This window comes from Delphinus delphis, chromosome 6, assembly GCF_949987515.2.
Source record: "Delphinus delphis chromosome 6, mDelDel1.2, whole genome shotgun sequence".
In the NCBI taxonomy this organism is placed as follows: domain Eukaryota; kingdom Metazoa; phylum Chordata; class Mammalia; order Artiodactyla; family Delphinidae; genus Delphinus; species Delphinus delphis.
The window spans coordinates 19856946-19873186 of NC_082688.1; the positions used below are offsets into that span (position 1 = coordinate 19856946).

The window sequence follows — 16241 nt, forward strand, 5'->3', positions numbered from 1 at the left end:
GCTCGGGTCGAGGCCAGCAGAGGGGCAAGTCTATGCGGCTGGGCCCCCGCAGCCCACCGTGGAGGGCACTGGCTAGAGTCACGGATGCCACTGGCAAAGCCACAGATGCTCTCCCCCGGACAGACAGTACACAACACTTCAAACTTCACACACATGACCACTGGGCAAGACGAACTTGGACGTGTGCTTTACTTAGGAGACGGGTGTGCTGACTCCAGGCAGGTGGGGCAGGAAGGCCACATCGTCTTGAAGGGAGTGGGAGAGCTGTCTGGGGTGCTGGCTCGGAGGATGGCAGCAGGTCGGTGGCCAGCAAATGGGGAGGAAGCATCAGAGAAGGGGACACTGCGGGAAAGCCACGCAGAGCTTCAGAAGGACAGAGGAAGAAGGGCACCCGAGCTACCTGGTCTGGCTGCCCGGCGGGCCCACCAGTCGCTTGGTTCACACCCACTGCGGGCATCTGAGCTTTGCCTGAACCTCTCCTGGGATGGAGAGAGCCTTTCCTCCCAAGGCAGGCTTTCCACTCTGACCTGTGTTGGGGACAGTGTGTCCAGACACTGGGCTGAAATGTGTCTCCACAGCTCCCACTAATTCTTAACTTTCTGAGTCACAGATGCCATCAGGAATTTGGCACAATCTACGGGCACTCTTCCCCAGAAAACGGACGGTTTACACAACACACATCACATAAATGATGGTGGCCAAGGCGAACTTGGATGTGTCCCTTGGGCACTGGGCCTGTAGGACTCAGACCAAATCCATCCTTCCTCCGCTGGGACAGTGTTTCACAACAAGGCCCACGGAGACCACGTCTTCTTGTGGCCGTGTCCCTCCCTTATGTATCAGACACCACCAACCTGGGTCTGGTGCCTGAGGTCAGCAGGGAGCTCCGAGGAGCTGACTAACCCCAACCTCACGTAGTATCCCCTCGGGATGGACTCCAGCTCTGTCACCCCCAGGTGACATCTCTGCCTCTGTCCACCTCTACTCCCCAGTGCCCTGCTCCTACCTGGATGACATGGCCCAATGCCAACCCAAGAAATCACACCACGCACTGCCATCTTCCTAAAGGTTGTTTTATTGTAAAACCATAAATACAACACTGACATGAAATCATTTAAGCAACTGATCCTCTCTAACCATTAAAAGGATGTCTTTTTACCTTGGCATCAACCAACCAGGAAATAATGTTGCAAGAATTCGGGGGGTAGGGGGGTGCTGATTTCTGGGTGGGGGCTTTTGGCGATTTAAAGAACCAAGTGGAACCTTCCTCTTCTCCCTGGGAATGTCCCACTTTTGGACAAGAACAGACAGGTAAAAACAGCAACATTTAAACAGCTCAGTTTTAAATTTTATTACTTTGTAAAAATCTTTTTTTTTTTTTTCCTGTTCCTTTCCTCCATTTGACATCAGTAAAAGTTTTAAACACCAGAAAACTGATTTGGCCGTAAATGGAGAAACGGTACCAAAACGAAATGAAACCAAAAATCCAAAGGACAAACAGAAAAGCCTAAATAAACCCTCAAGTTTGGTCTCGGGGGTTCACATATCACAAGAACTGTCAACTCAACCCCCATGCAATGTGACTCCTTGGAGAACTGTTGGGTCCACACCAACGACACAGGAGACCGCAAACAACGTCTTTTGTTAATTAACACAGCAAGGGTGACACTAGGTAACTTTTTTTTTAAATACAGTACATGGTACACAGGGTCCCAAGATAACCCTGCATAAACCCCTTGTGGAAACTTGAGCCAAAGCACTGGCTGTTTATAAAAATATTGTGTTGCTACAAAAGTATAAATTAATGCTACCGGTATTAAGAAATATTAAACACATAAAACTTATAAGGATTAAGAAAAATATTCATTAATACCTGTAGAAAACTCTGGCCTAAAAAAGATATTTTTTTTGTGTTTGTTTTTTTGTAAATTTTTTTTTTTTGTATTTTTTTAAGATGACTTGAGTTTCTTGCACTCGAAGACAGAGACACAGTCAGCTGTGCCTATGGTATTGCCTAGAACGTCTTAACTACTGAGAAAGGATGAGGGTGCACACGCATGGGTACCGAGTGGGGCCTGGGAGGGAGGGGCACCAAGGCTTTCTCAAGATTTACCTGATGTGAAACAATCACCGACGCAGTTACGGGGAAAAGAAAAAGGAAGGATCATCAGAAAACAACTGAAAATAATTTATGCTTTTTAAAAAATATCTCTGCTTCAGGTGGTTGTACAAAATGATTTCCTGATGCTCGGCATCTGAACGGCCCTGGACGCACTGCCCGGCGGGTCTGGGAGCCCCCAGCCCCGCAGGTCCCTCTGTCTCCAGCCCCCGTGCCAGTCCACGAGCTCGCTCACCGCTTTGGGACCCGGCCACCCTGGCTGGGTGGGAGGGAAGGGTCCCAGGCAGGGACCGGCTGGCACCTGGGTTGTGGGAGGAGCCCCCCTTTCCAGCTGGCCTCAGACCCCATGGTCTCTTGCCAAGCTGGACTTCAGGAAGCGCCACAGGGATCCCAGGCCCCTGAGGTTGCGGACCAGGCTGGGCTGTGCCCCTTTAAAAGGAACTTTGGTTCGAAGAGTCAAGGTGCCCAGTGGGACGCATGGGTGGGGAGGGCCCCTATGCTGACACCCAGCTGCAAACTCAGCAAATCCTTCTCTGTACAGCAGTTGAACCTTTAAAGCAACGCCCGTGGTGGTGGAGGGGCATGAATACTAACAGACAGCAACCCGATGCCCTTCACCCTCATCAAAGCAGGAGCAGGGCCTCTCCGCACAGAAACTACAGGGCCCCTCCAGGGAACGGCGGGGCTCCGCGGACCACGATCCTTAAACGCAAAGGACAGAGGAAGAAATACAACGACAACAAAATCCTCCAGAAAACCCTGAAAAGGGGAAACCCGGTGGGAAACAGAAAAGGGAAAACACTGTATCATTGGTTCACCATAACTGGCCTAGCAAACGTTAGCCACAGTGAAGAGGGGGCAGGCCCCTTCCCAGTTCTCCCACTGGCCCGGCCGGATACAGGGGGGCCGAGACAGGAGCCCTCCACCCACTGTCTCCAGGGGACAGCCTGAGCCTTACTTGGCCTCTGGGTTTCATCTAAACCAGCAGCCTTTCTAGAAGCCCTCCCTCAGGTACGTCCCAGGGACAGAGGCGCTGTCGCTGTGCCCAAGGCAAGGGGCAGAGCTATGAACTTGCCCGGCTCAGGGGGCAGGAGGAGACCGCCGGCCGTGCTTTGGGTGCCTCCTCTTCCTGTCTCTGCAAACACATCCATCGTCATGGCAACATCCAGGTACTGTCCCCTTCTGGGCCACGGCTCACAGGACCTCCCTTCTCCATCCGCATCCCAGGTTCATTCCAAACCTTTCTTGTGAACCTGTGGCCCCCAAGAATGCACGCTGCATCCCTGACAGCTCTTCAGGTGCCCACTTTCCAAGGAGTCTAGTCCAAGTCCAGACGCAAGCCTAGAGGACCCCTAAAGGCAGGGGGTCTGCTTCACAGTGGAAAACACGCCTTGCAGAGTTTTTCTCTGGTGTTTCTCGAAAGTGCAGGAGAGAAAGGAGCAAACTGAAGGAGAAGACGCTTGCCAGCCTACAGAGCTGGTGTCAAAAAAAGTCCTTCCCAGACATCTGGAGACGCAGAACTTCTCAACTGTGTCATCGGACTGTCCTCTCCTCACCAGGAAACCTCAACATCCTTTTCCCAGACAAGAGCCAAACCCCGAACGCCAAGCATGAGGCTGTCAGGCAGGTTGGTGGCGAAGCGCCCTCGCCCGTGGACACAGTAGGTGGCTTCCTATGCCGTGAACCCCGAGATGGAAGTGTGGCCAGAAAGGAGCTTTGCCCAGTGGCCCCTCTGTTTCGTTTCCTGGTTTCTAACTACCATCTGGAGGGAGGCCCGGCTGGTGGACCTGGGCACGGGGAAAAAGAACCATGTCGGCACAAGAGCATCCACTCACAGCGACTGGGACGGCACCGCTGCTCTTGGTGGAGCTGAGACCCCCCAGTTACTTCAAATCTGAGGGACCACCCACGAGGCTATGGTCCTTGGCTTGGGCTTCGGTGGTGAAGCCAACTGACCTCAGATGAGGGGGAACACCCTGCAGAGTGGAGGTGTGTTTTCTCCACCTCCCCTCTGGGGTCTGTGTATGTCAACGCAAAGGCCATTTCTATCCTGGGAATCACATGGTTCAGGCAAGTTGTGTCCAAGTCAGCAGGCAACCGCCTTGAGCTGTAAAGTCCCATAGTGGTCACAGAACTGGGAGGCAGAAGACAAAAACTTTCCGAAGGTCGATGCCAGGCTAGGGGCCGGGAGATGAACTGGAAGCGCCGACCTCAATCCTTTGGCTAAGCTAGAATTTGGATAGGGTGGATATTGCTGGAGATGTGGGGCCAGTGGCTGGGCCTGTGAGATCTTTGGGTTTTATCAAGCTGTTCACTGCAGCGGGCTCTGCACGAGTAAGCACACGGAGGGGGCACCTTGGTACAGCCTTTCCTGTTGGCAACGAGTTTCCGAAGAACCAGAGGCTGCAAGAGAGAAATGACTACCTGCCACCTTGTTCCCATATCTGGATGAGGCAGCCCCAGGAGACAGCTTTCCGAGACCTAGTGGCACTCACAACACATCTGCAGAGCACGCCAAGCCCTAAGGATTGAACTGAGGTGGAAAGGAGGACAGGACAGGAGGTGACACATATGACTAGATAACTGCAATTTAGTTAAGACTTAAATTTTTCTGAAGAGAAGAACGCTGATACCAGGGCGTGGTCCTGATGGCTCTGCAAGAAAGTGAAATGCCTATTTGCTAACCGAGTGGCCCCGTAATGAGGCAACACCAGCACAGCTCCGCTCTAAGAGGGAGGATGGGCTCCAAGGCTTGGCTCCCACTGACCACACAGAACGGGTAGCTCCCATCCTCTGCGTGTGGTTCAGAGTGCCAGGTCGAGGACCCTTCCCCAGCAGCAAAGCAAAGTTGGAGGTCTTTTGCTGCAGGCATCTGTCACCCATCAGCAACCCTGCAGCCACCTTCTGGAACGCCCCCAAAAGTCTCATCGAAAAGTCTGCGGATGCTCCCATATACTCTAGGAAGCGACACGAGGTGACTGTCCAGTGCAGACGGAGGCTCTTCTGACGGTGTGACCCCAACTGGAAGTGCCGTGGAGTTAATACCCAGAACTTCTCCGGGAGAGGAAATGGCGTGGTGGTTCCTGAGACCATGGCTTGCTGGAGTGAATGGGGAAACGGCCCACTTTGATGCCTTTCAGTGTGTCCAAGACTCGGGAGGGTTAGTTCTCACGAGGCAAAGTGAGCAGGCTTGACACTTGGGACAGTGTTCTGGTCCATGATCCTAAGCCTTGAGCTTTCAAATCAACTTTACTTCCCCAACTTTACTGCCACGGACCGGGGGGAGAGGGCCGTTGTACAGTGCTTTTTGTAGTCGAGGTATCTCACAGTTGAACAATGTTTTGTTACTAGGAAGGGATGGAGTGGACGTGGTCAACCCCCAAGATGGTAGAATGTGCCCCCCACGATGGCAGGCATCCTCAGCCTTGGTGTAACTATCTCTATCCCACAGCCGTGGGCACGGGGGGATATGGGACCACCAGCACTTCATTCACTGAGAGGTGGGGTGGGAGGCTGAGCACTGATCCTGACGGAACCACCTCTTCAGAGGGGAAAGGGTCACCCTGTTGGCATTTAGGCCGTGTGTGGAACCTAAACTGCTCACAGAGAAACAAAGCCTGAAAACCTCTTTCACAGCATCAAGTTGAATGTGGCCTAATGCCATTTCACCCTCAAAACATCCATCATTTGGCCCACAAGGCACCGTGCTCAACTACTGTCCTAGAAGGAGGGCTGAGGCTCGCGTGGGGACCCCCCAGGGCTGTGGGCAGCGGACCCGCCGGAATCCCCGGGGTCCTGGGGAGAGGAGGCCGTGGGTCTGAGGTGCGATGGACGTGAACATGGATCAACTCAGGAGTCCCTGCTGAGCTGGAAGGGTCAGTGACGTGGCGAGTAGTGTAGTGCACTCTGGGTATAGAAATCAGACATTCGCAGGACCAGACACAGCGAGCCAGGAGGGCGGTCTTCCGCTTACATTCAGGAGAACTCCTAAGCCACGTGCTTCCCTATGGCTTCCACCGAGCCCCACGTCTGTGAAACCTGTGACTCCAACCTCACTCCTCGTCTCCAAACAGCACAACCAAGTTCATGGTCCTGGCTGTTCGAATACAGGAAAACTGGACTGTACAGGGAAGTCTAATGAAAACCTTAGGATACTGAATATACCACTGAGATGAGCTAGTTTACAGTGTGACTTGAGGAACAAAAAGGGCAATCAAAAAACAAACAAAAAAACCCCCTCCAAAATATAAGTTACAGACATTCAGTGCCTCCTAGCAGAGCCTAAATCAAATTTGAAAAAAAAAAAGTAAAAAATGTTAGGAAAAAAATTATTAAGGAGTGGAGACAGTATCTATACTTCTTTGAAAAATGTCTTTTTTTTCTATCTTATATTAAAAAGCAAAAGGTCAGCTTTATATTCTTAAAGTCTCCTTTCCTGATTTGGGGAGATAGATAGGTGTGTTTCTAAGGCGGCTGCCCCATGACACCCAAGGGTATCACAAAGGCAGCAGCTCAATGCCCTGAAGGTGAACGAGAACAAAGTCCAGTGCAGAAGCTGTCCATCTGATGCAGTTTGGAGAATCCATGGCAGGGCAGCCGGGGAGGGGTGGGGTGCAATAGGGTCAGGAAGGCTTGGGGAGGGGGACGGAGGGCAAGGGGGACCACAGAGTGAAGGACAGAGAGCGTCAAGTCACTTCAGATCTCAGCTGCCTGAACGTTTTACATCAGTTTTCTACCAACCTGCGCACCTGAACATGGAGTCTTTTAAAGCCCCCTTACTGAGAAAAGGAGGTGAAACATCTTCCCTCTTTCCCAAACACTCAGCTTTCCTGACACGCCCAGTTTAATGCACACGCGCCCACGAGCAGGCGTGCGTACATGCACCAGGGGAGTATATGTGTGCATGCGTGTGCGACACTTCTGCGGCCACACGGATGAGCACAGAGCCGCCCACGCCCAAACTGCGCACGCGTGATTGCGTACACACATGCACACACACACTGAAAAAAGCACTTAAGTTTCCAGGGGGCATTTATAATGAGGTCCACAGTGTTTAGAACTTAAATTCCTTTTTCTTTGTTTGCGACAGTGTTGTGTGGTTTTTTTTTTTTTCCTAACGTCCTCTTCTTTTTTCTTTGTTCTTTCTTTTCATCCGGAAGTCTTAAAGCATGTTGGATTTCAGAAACATGAGTTTGTTCATATCTTCTGGACTGAGCAGTCGCCTCCTTCTGATGAGAAGTGCTTGTTCGCACATATTTACACACCCGCTCCTGGCCCCCACGGCCGGCACCGCGAGGAGCCAGAAGGCGAGCTTGGCGAGTTTTGTGTGCTTTTGGGTCACGCACGACCAGTACTGGAAGAGATCCGGGGTGGCCTGGAAGAGGGGTTCCTGCAGGTAATCGTACACTTCCTTCTTCCCGAGCCGGTCGTCCTCCTGGGCGGCGGGGTTCTCGCCGGGGGCGGAGCGGGGCTTCTTGGCGGCGGGCTCGAAGTCGGCCTCCTCGGTCCAGGACTCCTTGACCTCGTTGATGAGCTCGCACACCTTGCCAATGATCTCCTCGTGCTGGTAGGGCGGGACGGGCCGCAGCTTCTGCTGTGGGTCCAGGATCATGGCCACCTTGTGCGCCGGGTGCACCTTGAAGTTCTCCTTGAGCGCCTCCAGGAAGAGGTGGCAGAGCTTGCTGACGGTGCCCGCGTCGTTGGCCTTGGCCGTGAACAGCTTCTCCAGCCTGACGTAGGTGGGCAGCACCAGCTGCAGGGTGGGCTGGCTCTCGTTGCTCAGCTCAATGACCGCCTGCTTCACCGGCGTCAGGATGGCGGCCAGGTTGCTGAGCAGGTGCTTGTTGAGGCTCTGGATGAGGTTCATCTTCTTGGCCCGGCTGTAGAACTCGCAGATCTGCTCGTAGCGCTCGTGCACCAGCAGCAGCGAGTCCGTGACCGAGTTCCAGCAGGGCGGCGGCGAGGTCTCCTCCAGCGAGCCGAAGGTCTCCTTGGCGAGCCCGGTAGAGCCCGCCAGGTCCTCGCACACGTTGAGCAGCTCGATGACCTCGTGCATGCTGCGGGCCTGCAGCGTCCGCTTGCTCAGCACGCTCTGCACCACCGAGTTCAAGGCACAGGCTGAGCAGCGAAGGCACATGCCGGCCTTGGAGAAGGCGGATGCGCTCACCCGGCAGTCTGTCACATACACTGTCCTGATCTCCGACATCACGAACTCCGACAGCACGTTCTGCACCCAGTGGTGCACCAGGTCGCCACTGTCGCGAATGTCCGCGCCCTTCACGCCCAGCACGTAGCTCTTGATGTGGTTGCCCTCTGCCTGGTAGGCCGTGAGGATGTAGCAGGAGTCAGGGCCGACGCTCTGCGAGTGACAGGTGACGCCAATGCCCAGGCAGGCGTTGCTGCCCAAGGCGCACGTCACCTTCACCTTCACCTGGTTGTACATGCGCGGCAGGTGCTTCAGCGCCAGCGTGTTGAAGTTGCCCAGGATCTCGGTGACTGAGAAGGCCCCGTAGCGGGCGCCGCTGTCCACCAGCGTCTGGGCCAGCTTCAGGAACTCCTTCCCGCTCACAACGCTCAGCGCGCCCAAGTCGGCACACATGACCCGCAGCAGCCGCTCTGCGATGTTCTGCCGCTCCTTCTCGGGGATCATGCTGTTAGGTGTTAAACCACTGGTCGTGGCTGGCAGGGGACACAAAGAGAGGTGTGATTAACCCTGCCAGTCAAGGCTCCTTGGTCTGGCAGTGGCCTAATACTCAAGCATCTAGTATTAGGAATTATGAACAGATTTCATCTTCCACACAAACTGATGGTCTTGGCAGTCTTTAATATGTGACAGTCTCACAGGAATAAAGTTCTGTGATTGATTAGTAATCCCTGCCGTGAGCATGGGAATAGACTGTAGTGATATGTGTGCAAATACTTGTTGCATGTCATTCACCTTGACCTCTGAAGCCAACCAGTCTAACCTCTTCCTCAATATAGGAATGGCCTCTAACACAGGAGTCGCTAGTGAATAAGGTACATGAGGCCACAGTGTCAGGAAAAAGCAGACAAGAGAAATCGTGGAGAGTGGATTTGGATTCTAATTCTGATTGTCACTAATCTGTGTTCTCTGACCACAAACAGATCACCTCTCCCCAGGCTGCCTCTGTCCATCCCACGAGGTCAGAATTCCCACCAATGAGGTCTCAGGCATGAAAGTGCTTTGGAAACCATGATGCGTGGTCTTGCACCACCATGGGAGACACACAGGGGTGGGGATGTGGGAGCAGAGGGGAACAAGCTGGGGTTGAGGGGGGAGGCCTCTGGAGGTGGGTGTAGTAGACTTCCACCAGTCCCCGGGTCCTCCCAGGAAAGACCTACTGTTGTTGGCACTGTTCCTCTGGGCCTGGGGCTTCCACTTCTCCTCCACGACAGCAGGGGGCGATCGGGACTGGTTGGAGGCGATGTTGTTCTCGTTGTCTGCTGCGGGCACAAAGGGGACAGTGTGTTTCCCTGTAGTGCAAGAGGCCTGCCGGCTCACCAGGCGAGAAGAACTAGAGCATGTGGGTGGAGGCAAGAGTGGCCTCTGGGACTCAGGCCTGGGTTCAAATCCGGGCTCCTAAGACAACTATCTGAGGCCCGCAAAGCCTCATTTTCATCACTCGGAAGAATGAAGATAATCACAAATTGCCAGAAGGACTAACAAGAGATAATACAGGAAAAGAGCTGGGTACAGTGCTCAGCACGGAGTAAGCACTCAGGGAATGGGAACCGCTGTGTCCCGAGTCTGGCTGGGAGGCACCCCCCAACACCCCCGAGCACAAAGTTCTAGCTCTGAGACCCGGGAGGGGGTGCCCATTACACTCCAAGAGGCCAAAAGCATCTCACACTCTTGCTTCTTTAAAGTGTGCCTTTTCGTCTTTTTAGTATATTTTAAACTTAAATGAACACAACAAAACCAAAGCCCTATATGACATAAAATATACAATTCTCAACCCCCTCGCTACATGTAGGAAGTGAAAACCAAAGTCTAGATACAGGAAAGGATTTGCCCAGGAAAACACAGAAAACCAGCAGCAGAGCTGGGACGGACATCCCAGGTCCCCCGGTCCCTAGCTGCCTCCTCCCTGCACTTCCCTAATTTTTGTTAACGTGTGCAGCCGTTTTCAGTTTTAAGTAATGGGCAGGTACCATCCTCTATGCACGGTTACTCCTTGACATTTCCGTAAGATCATATCTGAGCGGAAATGGTCTGAGTTACATGCCTGCCATCACAAATGGCCACACAGTCTTTTATCACACAATATTCCACAAATTGCTTAACTACACTCCAAGTCCTAAGTTTCTGGGCTGTGCCGTTTACAATATTACTATTCTGCTACGAACCTACTTGCCTAATATTCTCATATTGTTTCTCTGTGCTCTTTGGCTGTTGTTGTGGGTGTATTTCCTTGAGACATCATCTTACAGGTAGAATTCACAACCTGAGGATATGAATGGGTCAGTGGCCTCTGTTCAGGGTTGCCAGACATCCTTCTTCCATTCTTCTCAGTTAAAGGCATCAGGCCTTAGAGGTCAAGGCCACACTATTCATACCTAGAGAAGAGGCTTCCCCAACTTCTACATATTCAGTCAGCCCTGCAAGACTAGTCAAGAGACTCTGGGATGTGCACTCAAGGAATAGTTTGCAGCCACTAGAAAGGTGGTCATGTAGACTGGAGCAACATGGGAAAATGCATAAGATAATGAAAAGCAAGCTCTAATCATCATGTCATATGTATTATTTATAGATACATATTTTAGACTCACAAGTCAAATAACGAACAAATCTATGCATCAAAAAAAGATGGGGAGGGGACTTTCACTTCTGCCCTCCACATGCAAACAACTGCTAATCATGATGATATATGACTGCTTTCATACAGGCAACCCAGGGTCTGATCCCAGAAAAAGAAACAAATGCGGTGAGCTCTCTGTGCAACTTACTGCCCGGAAGCGGTTTTCAAGCTGCTGCGTAGGACCAGGGAACTGAACAGAGCCCAGCGGTCCCCTTGAAGAGACAGGGATTAAAGTTCAGGCAGGCCCAAGACAGCTAGAATTTACAGGGAAAAGTACCAAAGAGGAGGGAGTTACAAAAAGAGAGAGCTCTGGAGATTTCAATGGGGTTCCCTGGAGCCTTTGCTGTAGCTACTCTGCCTATGCATAGGGTCAAATTCCACAGGACTAGGGCAAGAAACACTAAAATGCAGTAGGCTGATCGCTCCCAGGGCTCCCACGTGGGGGAAATCATCTGCATCCCCTCCACCAGAATGGAAAGACCTCAGTGCATGAGAAATACTATGGGGCTAAATTAGCCATAGACTAAGCCACTAGATCTGCCCTAATACATTGAAAGAGCAAGCCTCCAAAGTATTAAGGTGATCCCAGGTAACAAACTGTAAGCCAAGCTTAATACTCCTAAAAAATACAACATCTAGCATCTAACACCATAAAATTCACAATGTCATTCATCTAATAAGTACCAGACATTCAAAATAGTAGGAAAATATGACCTATAACATAAGGAGACAAACCAATCAATAGAAACAGACCTAGAAAGGACAGAGATGATGGAATTAGCCAATAAGGAGCTTACAACAGCTGCTGAAAAAAAATCAGTGAAGCTGGAGACAGAGCAAAAAAACTACCCAATGAAAACCAGAGAGAGTAAAAGACTGAAAATAAATAAATGGAGCATGGACAATGTTAAGTAGTCTAACATAAATATAATTGGAGTCCCAGAAAAAGGGGGTGAGGCAGAAAAGATATTTGAAGAAATGGCCAGAATCTTTCCAAATTGGAGGAAAACCATAAACCCAGGTTCTAAAAGCTCAACTGACCCCCAGCAGAAATACATAAAGAAAACACCACCAAGGCACAGTATCATAATCCAATTGTTGAAAACCAATGACAAGAGAAACTCTTAAAAGCAGCCAGAGAGGGGGAAAAGTTAAGTACAGGGGAACAAAAATAAGAATAACAACAGACCCAGCAGGTAACAGAACAAACTATTAAAAGAGAATGTCAACCTAAAATTCTAAATGTCCATCAATAGATGAATGCATAAAGAAGATATTTATATTATATTTATAATCTAAATTTATATAATATCAATTATATTTATACAATGGGATATTACTCAGCCATAAAAAAGAATGAAATAGTGCCATTTGCAGCTACATGGATGGACCTAGAGATGATCATACTAAGTGAAGCGAGCCAGACAAATACCATATAATATCGCTTATATGTGGAATGTAAAATAATGATACAAATGAACTTATATATCAATACAAAACAGAAACAGACCCACAGACACAGAAAACAAACTCATGGTTACCAAAGAGGAAAGGCGGGGAGGGATCAATTAGGAGTTTGGGATTAACATATACACACTACTATATATAAAACAGACAAACAACAAGGACCCACTGTATAGCACAGGGAACTATACTCGATATTTTGTAATAACCTATAAGGGAAAAGAATCTGAGAAAAAGATATGTATGTATGTATAACTGAATCACTTTGCTGTGCACCTGAAACTAATGCAACATTATAAATCAACTATACTTCAATTTAAAAAAAACACAAAAAAAATTAAAAATAAAATAAGGGAATTCTAAATCCAGTGATACTATCTTTCACAGATGGAGGTAAAATAAGGACCAAAAAAAAAAAAAAAATCATACCTGCAACTATAAGAAATGTTAAAGGAAGTTCTTTAGGTATTAAAAAAAAAAATGACATCACCCCCCCCAAAGAGAAAATAACATCAAATAAGAATCTGGATCTAGAGAAAGAAATAAAGAGTTCTGGAAATTGTACATGAATGGATATAAAAAGTGTTTTCCCTCATTTTTAATCTCTTTAACAAGATAACTGACTGCTCACTGGAAAAAAATAACAATGAATTCTGGTAATTATATATAGAAATAAACCATATGTTAACAACAGAAGAAAGACTAGGGAGGGGAAATAGAAGATTGTGTTGAAAGTTTTTCACACAATATGAAAAGGATAATAGCCTTTAAATGTAGACTTGATAAGTTAGAAATGCATAGTTCAAAACCCAAATAGACTATAAAAAAACAACAGTTATAGCAAATAAATCCATTGTAGAGATAAAAATGGAACCATAAAAAATTCTCAGTCCAAAATAAGGCAAAAAATTAGAGAAAAAGGAATAAGCAACAAGTGAAACAATTAGTAAACAAATACGAAAATGGTAGATTTAAACCCAGTAATACTGAAATCACATTAAATTTAAATGGTCTCCACATTTCAAATAAAAGTAGACTCTGTCATACTTAATAAAAAAGCAAGACCCCATGATATGCTATCTATAAGAAACCTATTTAAATATGAAGACATGGATAAGTTAAAAGTAAAAGGTTAAATAAAGGTAAAACATACAAACAGTAATGAAGAGAAAGGTGGAGATGCTGTGACAGTATTACAGAAAGAACAGACCTCAGAACAAGAAATATGATCAGGGGTAACAAGAGACCCTACATAATGATCAAGTGGTCAAATCACCAAGAATATATACTAATCCTAAGTGTGTGTGCAAGTGATAAAAGAGCATTAAAACACATGAAGCAAAAGCTCAGAAAACTGAAAAAAGAAATAGATAAACCTAACAACTGGAAATTTCAACTGTCTTCTCTCAGTAATTGCTGCTCTCATGAGAAAAGAGAAAAAAAGACTGAATATAAATGAACAGAGTGGACAACACCAAGCAGCCCCATATACATATAACCAGCTTACCAGAAAAAGGAGGTGGGACAGAAAAATACCGAAATCATATAAAGTATAGCCTCTGACCATAACTGAATTAAATTAGAAATCAACAACAAAAAGACATTTGGAGAAATTTCAACTATTTGAATATTAAACATCACAGTTGTAAATAACCCATAGGTCAGAGAAACATAAGGGAGATCAGAAAATGTTCTGAACTAAACATTAAAACATAACGTTTCAAAATTTGTGGGATACATCTAAATAACTGTTATTTATAACATTAAATAATTATATGAGAAAAGAATAAACATTTAAAATCAGTGTTATAAAGCTTCTACACTAAGAGATCTGAAGAGTAAGTTTAAAGAGTAAGTTGAGTCTAACATAAGCAGAAGAAAGGAAATAATACAGATAAAAGCAGAAATTAATGAAACAGAAGATGGATAAACACAATAGAGAAAAATCAATGAAACTAAAAGCTAATTTTTTGTAGAGATCAGTAAAATTGATAAACCTCTAACAAGAAACATTAAAAAAAGAAAAAGAGGACACAAATTATTAGTAGCAGGAGTAAAAGAAGGGGACATCACTACAGATGCTACACATATCAAAGGGATTAAAATGATTATGAATAACTTTAGGCCAATAAATTCAACCATTTAAGTGAGGCAAAAAAAAAACAAACCAAAAAAACCCCTAAAAAACATAAAGTACCAAAGTTCACTCCAGAAGAAACAGGTAACCTCAAATCTCTTAAGTTCTATAACTATTAAGAAATTCAGTTCATAGTTTACATAATTTCCCACAAAGAAAATTCCCATATGGGTTCACTGGAAAGTTTGACCACATATTTAAGGAAGGAATAATACAAATTCTAAACAAATTCTCCCAGAATTAGAATAGGAAAGAACATTTCCCAAATCATTTTATAAGGCTGTCATTATCCTGATCCAAAACTAGAGAAAAAAATTACAAGAAAAGAAACTACAGACCAACATCCTTCATAAACATATACACAAAAATCCTTAACAAACTATTAGCAAGCCAAATATAGTAATATATAAAAATAACAACACATCATGGGAGTTCCCTGGCAGTTTCAGTGGTTAGGACTCAGCACTTTCACAGCTGTGGCCCGGGTTCAACCCCTGGTCAGGGAACTAAGATCTCGCAAGTCATGTGGCCAAAAATAAAAAATATAAAAATAAAAAATAACATATCATGAATAAATGAAGCTTATCCCAGAAATAGAATAGTTACAGAAAACCAATCAGTGTAATTCCCTATACTAAGAGGAAAACAAAAATACGAAAAATCATCTCCATAGATATAAATGCACTTTAAAATGTGATAAAATTCGATACCCACCTATGATACAAAATCTCAGCAAACTAGGAAGAGAAGGAAACTTTATCAACCTCATAAAGGACATCAAAAACAAAAAACAAAAAAAAAACAAGTTTACTGATCTGATAGAAATAAAAAGGATTATAAGGAAATACTATGAACAGTAGTATTCCAACAAATTAGATGACCTGGATGAAATAGACAAATTCCTAGAGAGACATAAACTACTAAAACTGATTCAAGAAGTAGAAAATCTGGATAGATCTATTAAAAAGACTGAATTAGCAGTCAAAACACCGACCATAAAAAAGAAAAGGAAAGCCCAGGCTCAGATAGCTTCATCAGTGAATTCTATAAAAAGTTAAAAGAACACTTCACAAATTCTTCTGTGAATTTGAGAGGAGGGAACACTTCTCAATTCATTCTATGAGGCAGGTATTATTCTGATACCAAAACATGACTGAGAAGTCACAAGAAAAAACAAACTATAGTCCACTATGCCTTATGAATATAGATACAAACATCCTTAATAAAACAGAGCAGACCAAATCCAGCAACATATACAACAGGTTATACACCATGATCAGGTGGTATTTATTCCAGGAATACAAGATTAGTTCAACACACAAAAATCAATACCATATTAAAAGAATAAAGGACAAAAACCACACGATAATTTCAATAGATGCAGAAAAATTATTTGACAAAAATCCAACACCCTCTCATGATAAAAACACTCAACAAACTAGGAATTGAAGGGAACTTTTTCAACTTGACAAAGGGCATCTACGAAAAACCCACTGCCAACATCATAGTTAATGGTTAAACATGAAAAACTTTCCTCTTAAGATCAGGAACAAGATAAGAATGTCCACTCTCTTTTATTCAACATGTATTAGAGGTTCTAGCCAGGTCAATGAAAGAAAAAAAGAAAGAAAGAATAAAAAAGAAAAGAAAAATAAAGGGCATCCACATGAATGGAAGAAGTAAAATGATCTACTTACAGATT

General features: G+C 46.3%; 1 protein-coding gene across 3 annotated transcripts in view; it reads right to left on the reverse strand.

Moving 5' to 3' along the window:
* Nucleotides 1–1063: 1063 nt before the first annotated feature.
* The window catches only part of ZNF618 (zinc finger protein 618), a 184753-nt gene continuing 169575 nt past the window's right edge, over nt 1064–16241 (reverse strand). For all 3 annotated transcript variants that reach the window (XM_060014279.1, XM_060014278.1, XM_060014277.1), the window contains 2 exons: nt 9482–9583; nt 1064–8797 (listed from right to left, as the gene is read on the reverse strand). In XM_060014279.1, the coding sequence (XP_059870262.1) occupies nt 7281–8797; nt 9482–9583 (1619 nt within the window). In that variant the 3' untranslated portion in view covers nt 1064–7280. The remainder of the gene's footprint in view (nt 8798–9481; nt 9584–16241) is intronic.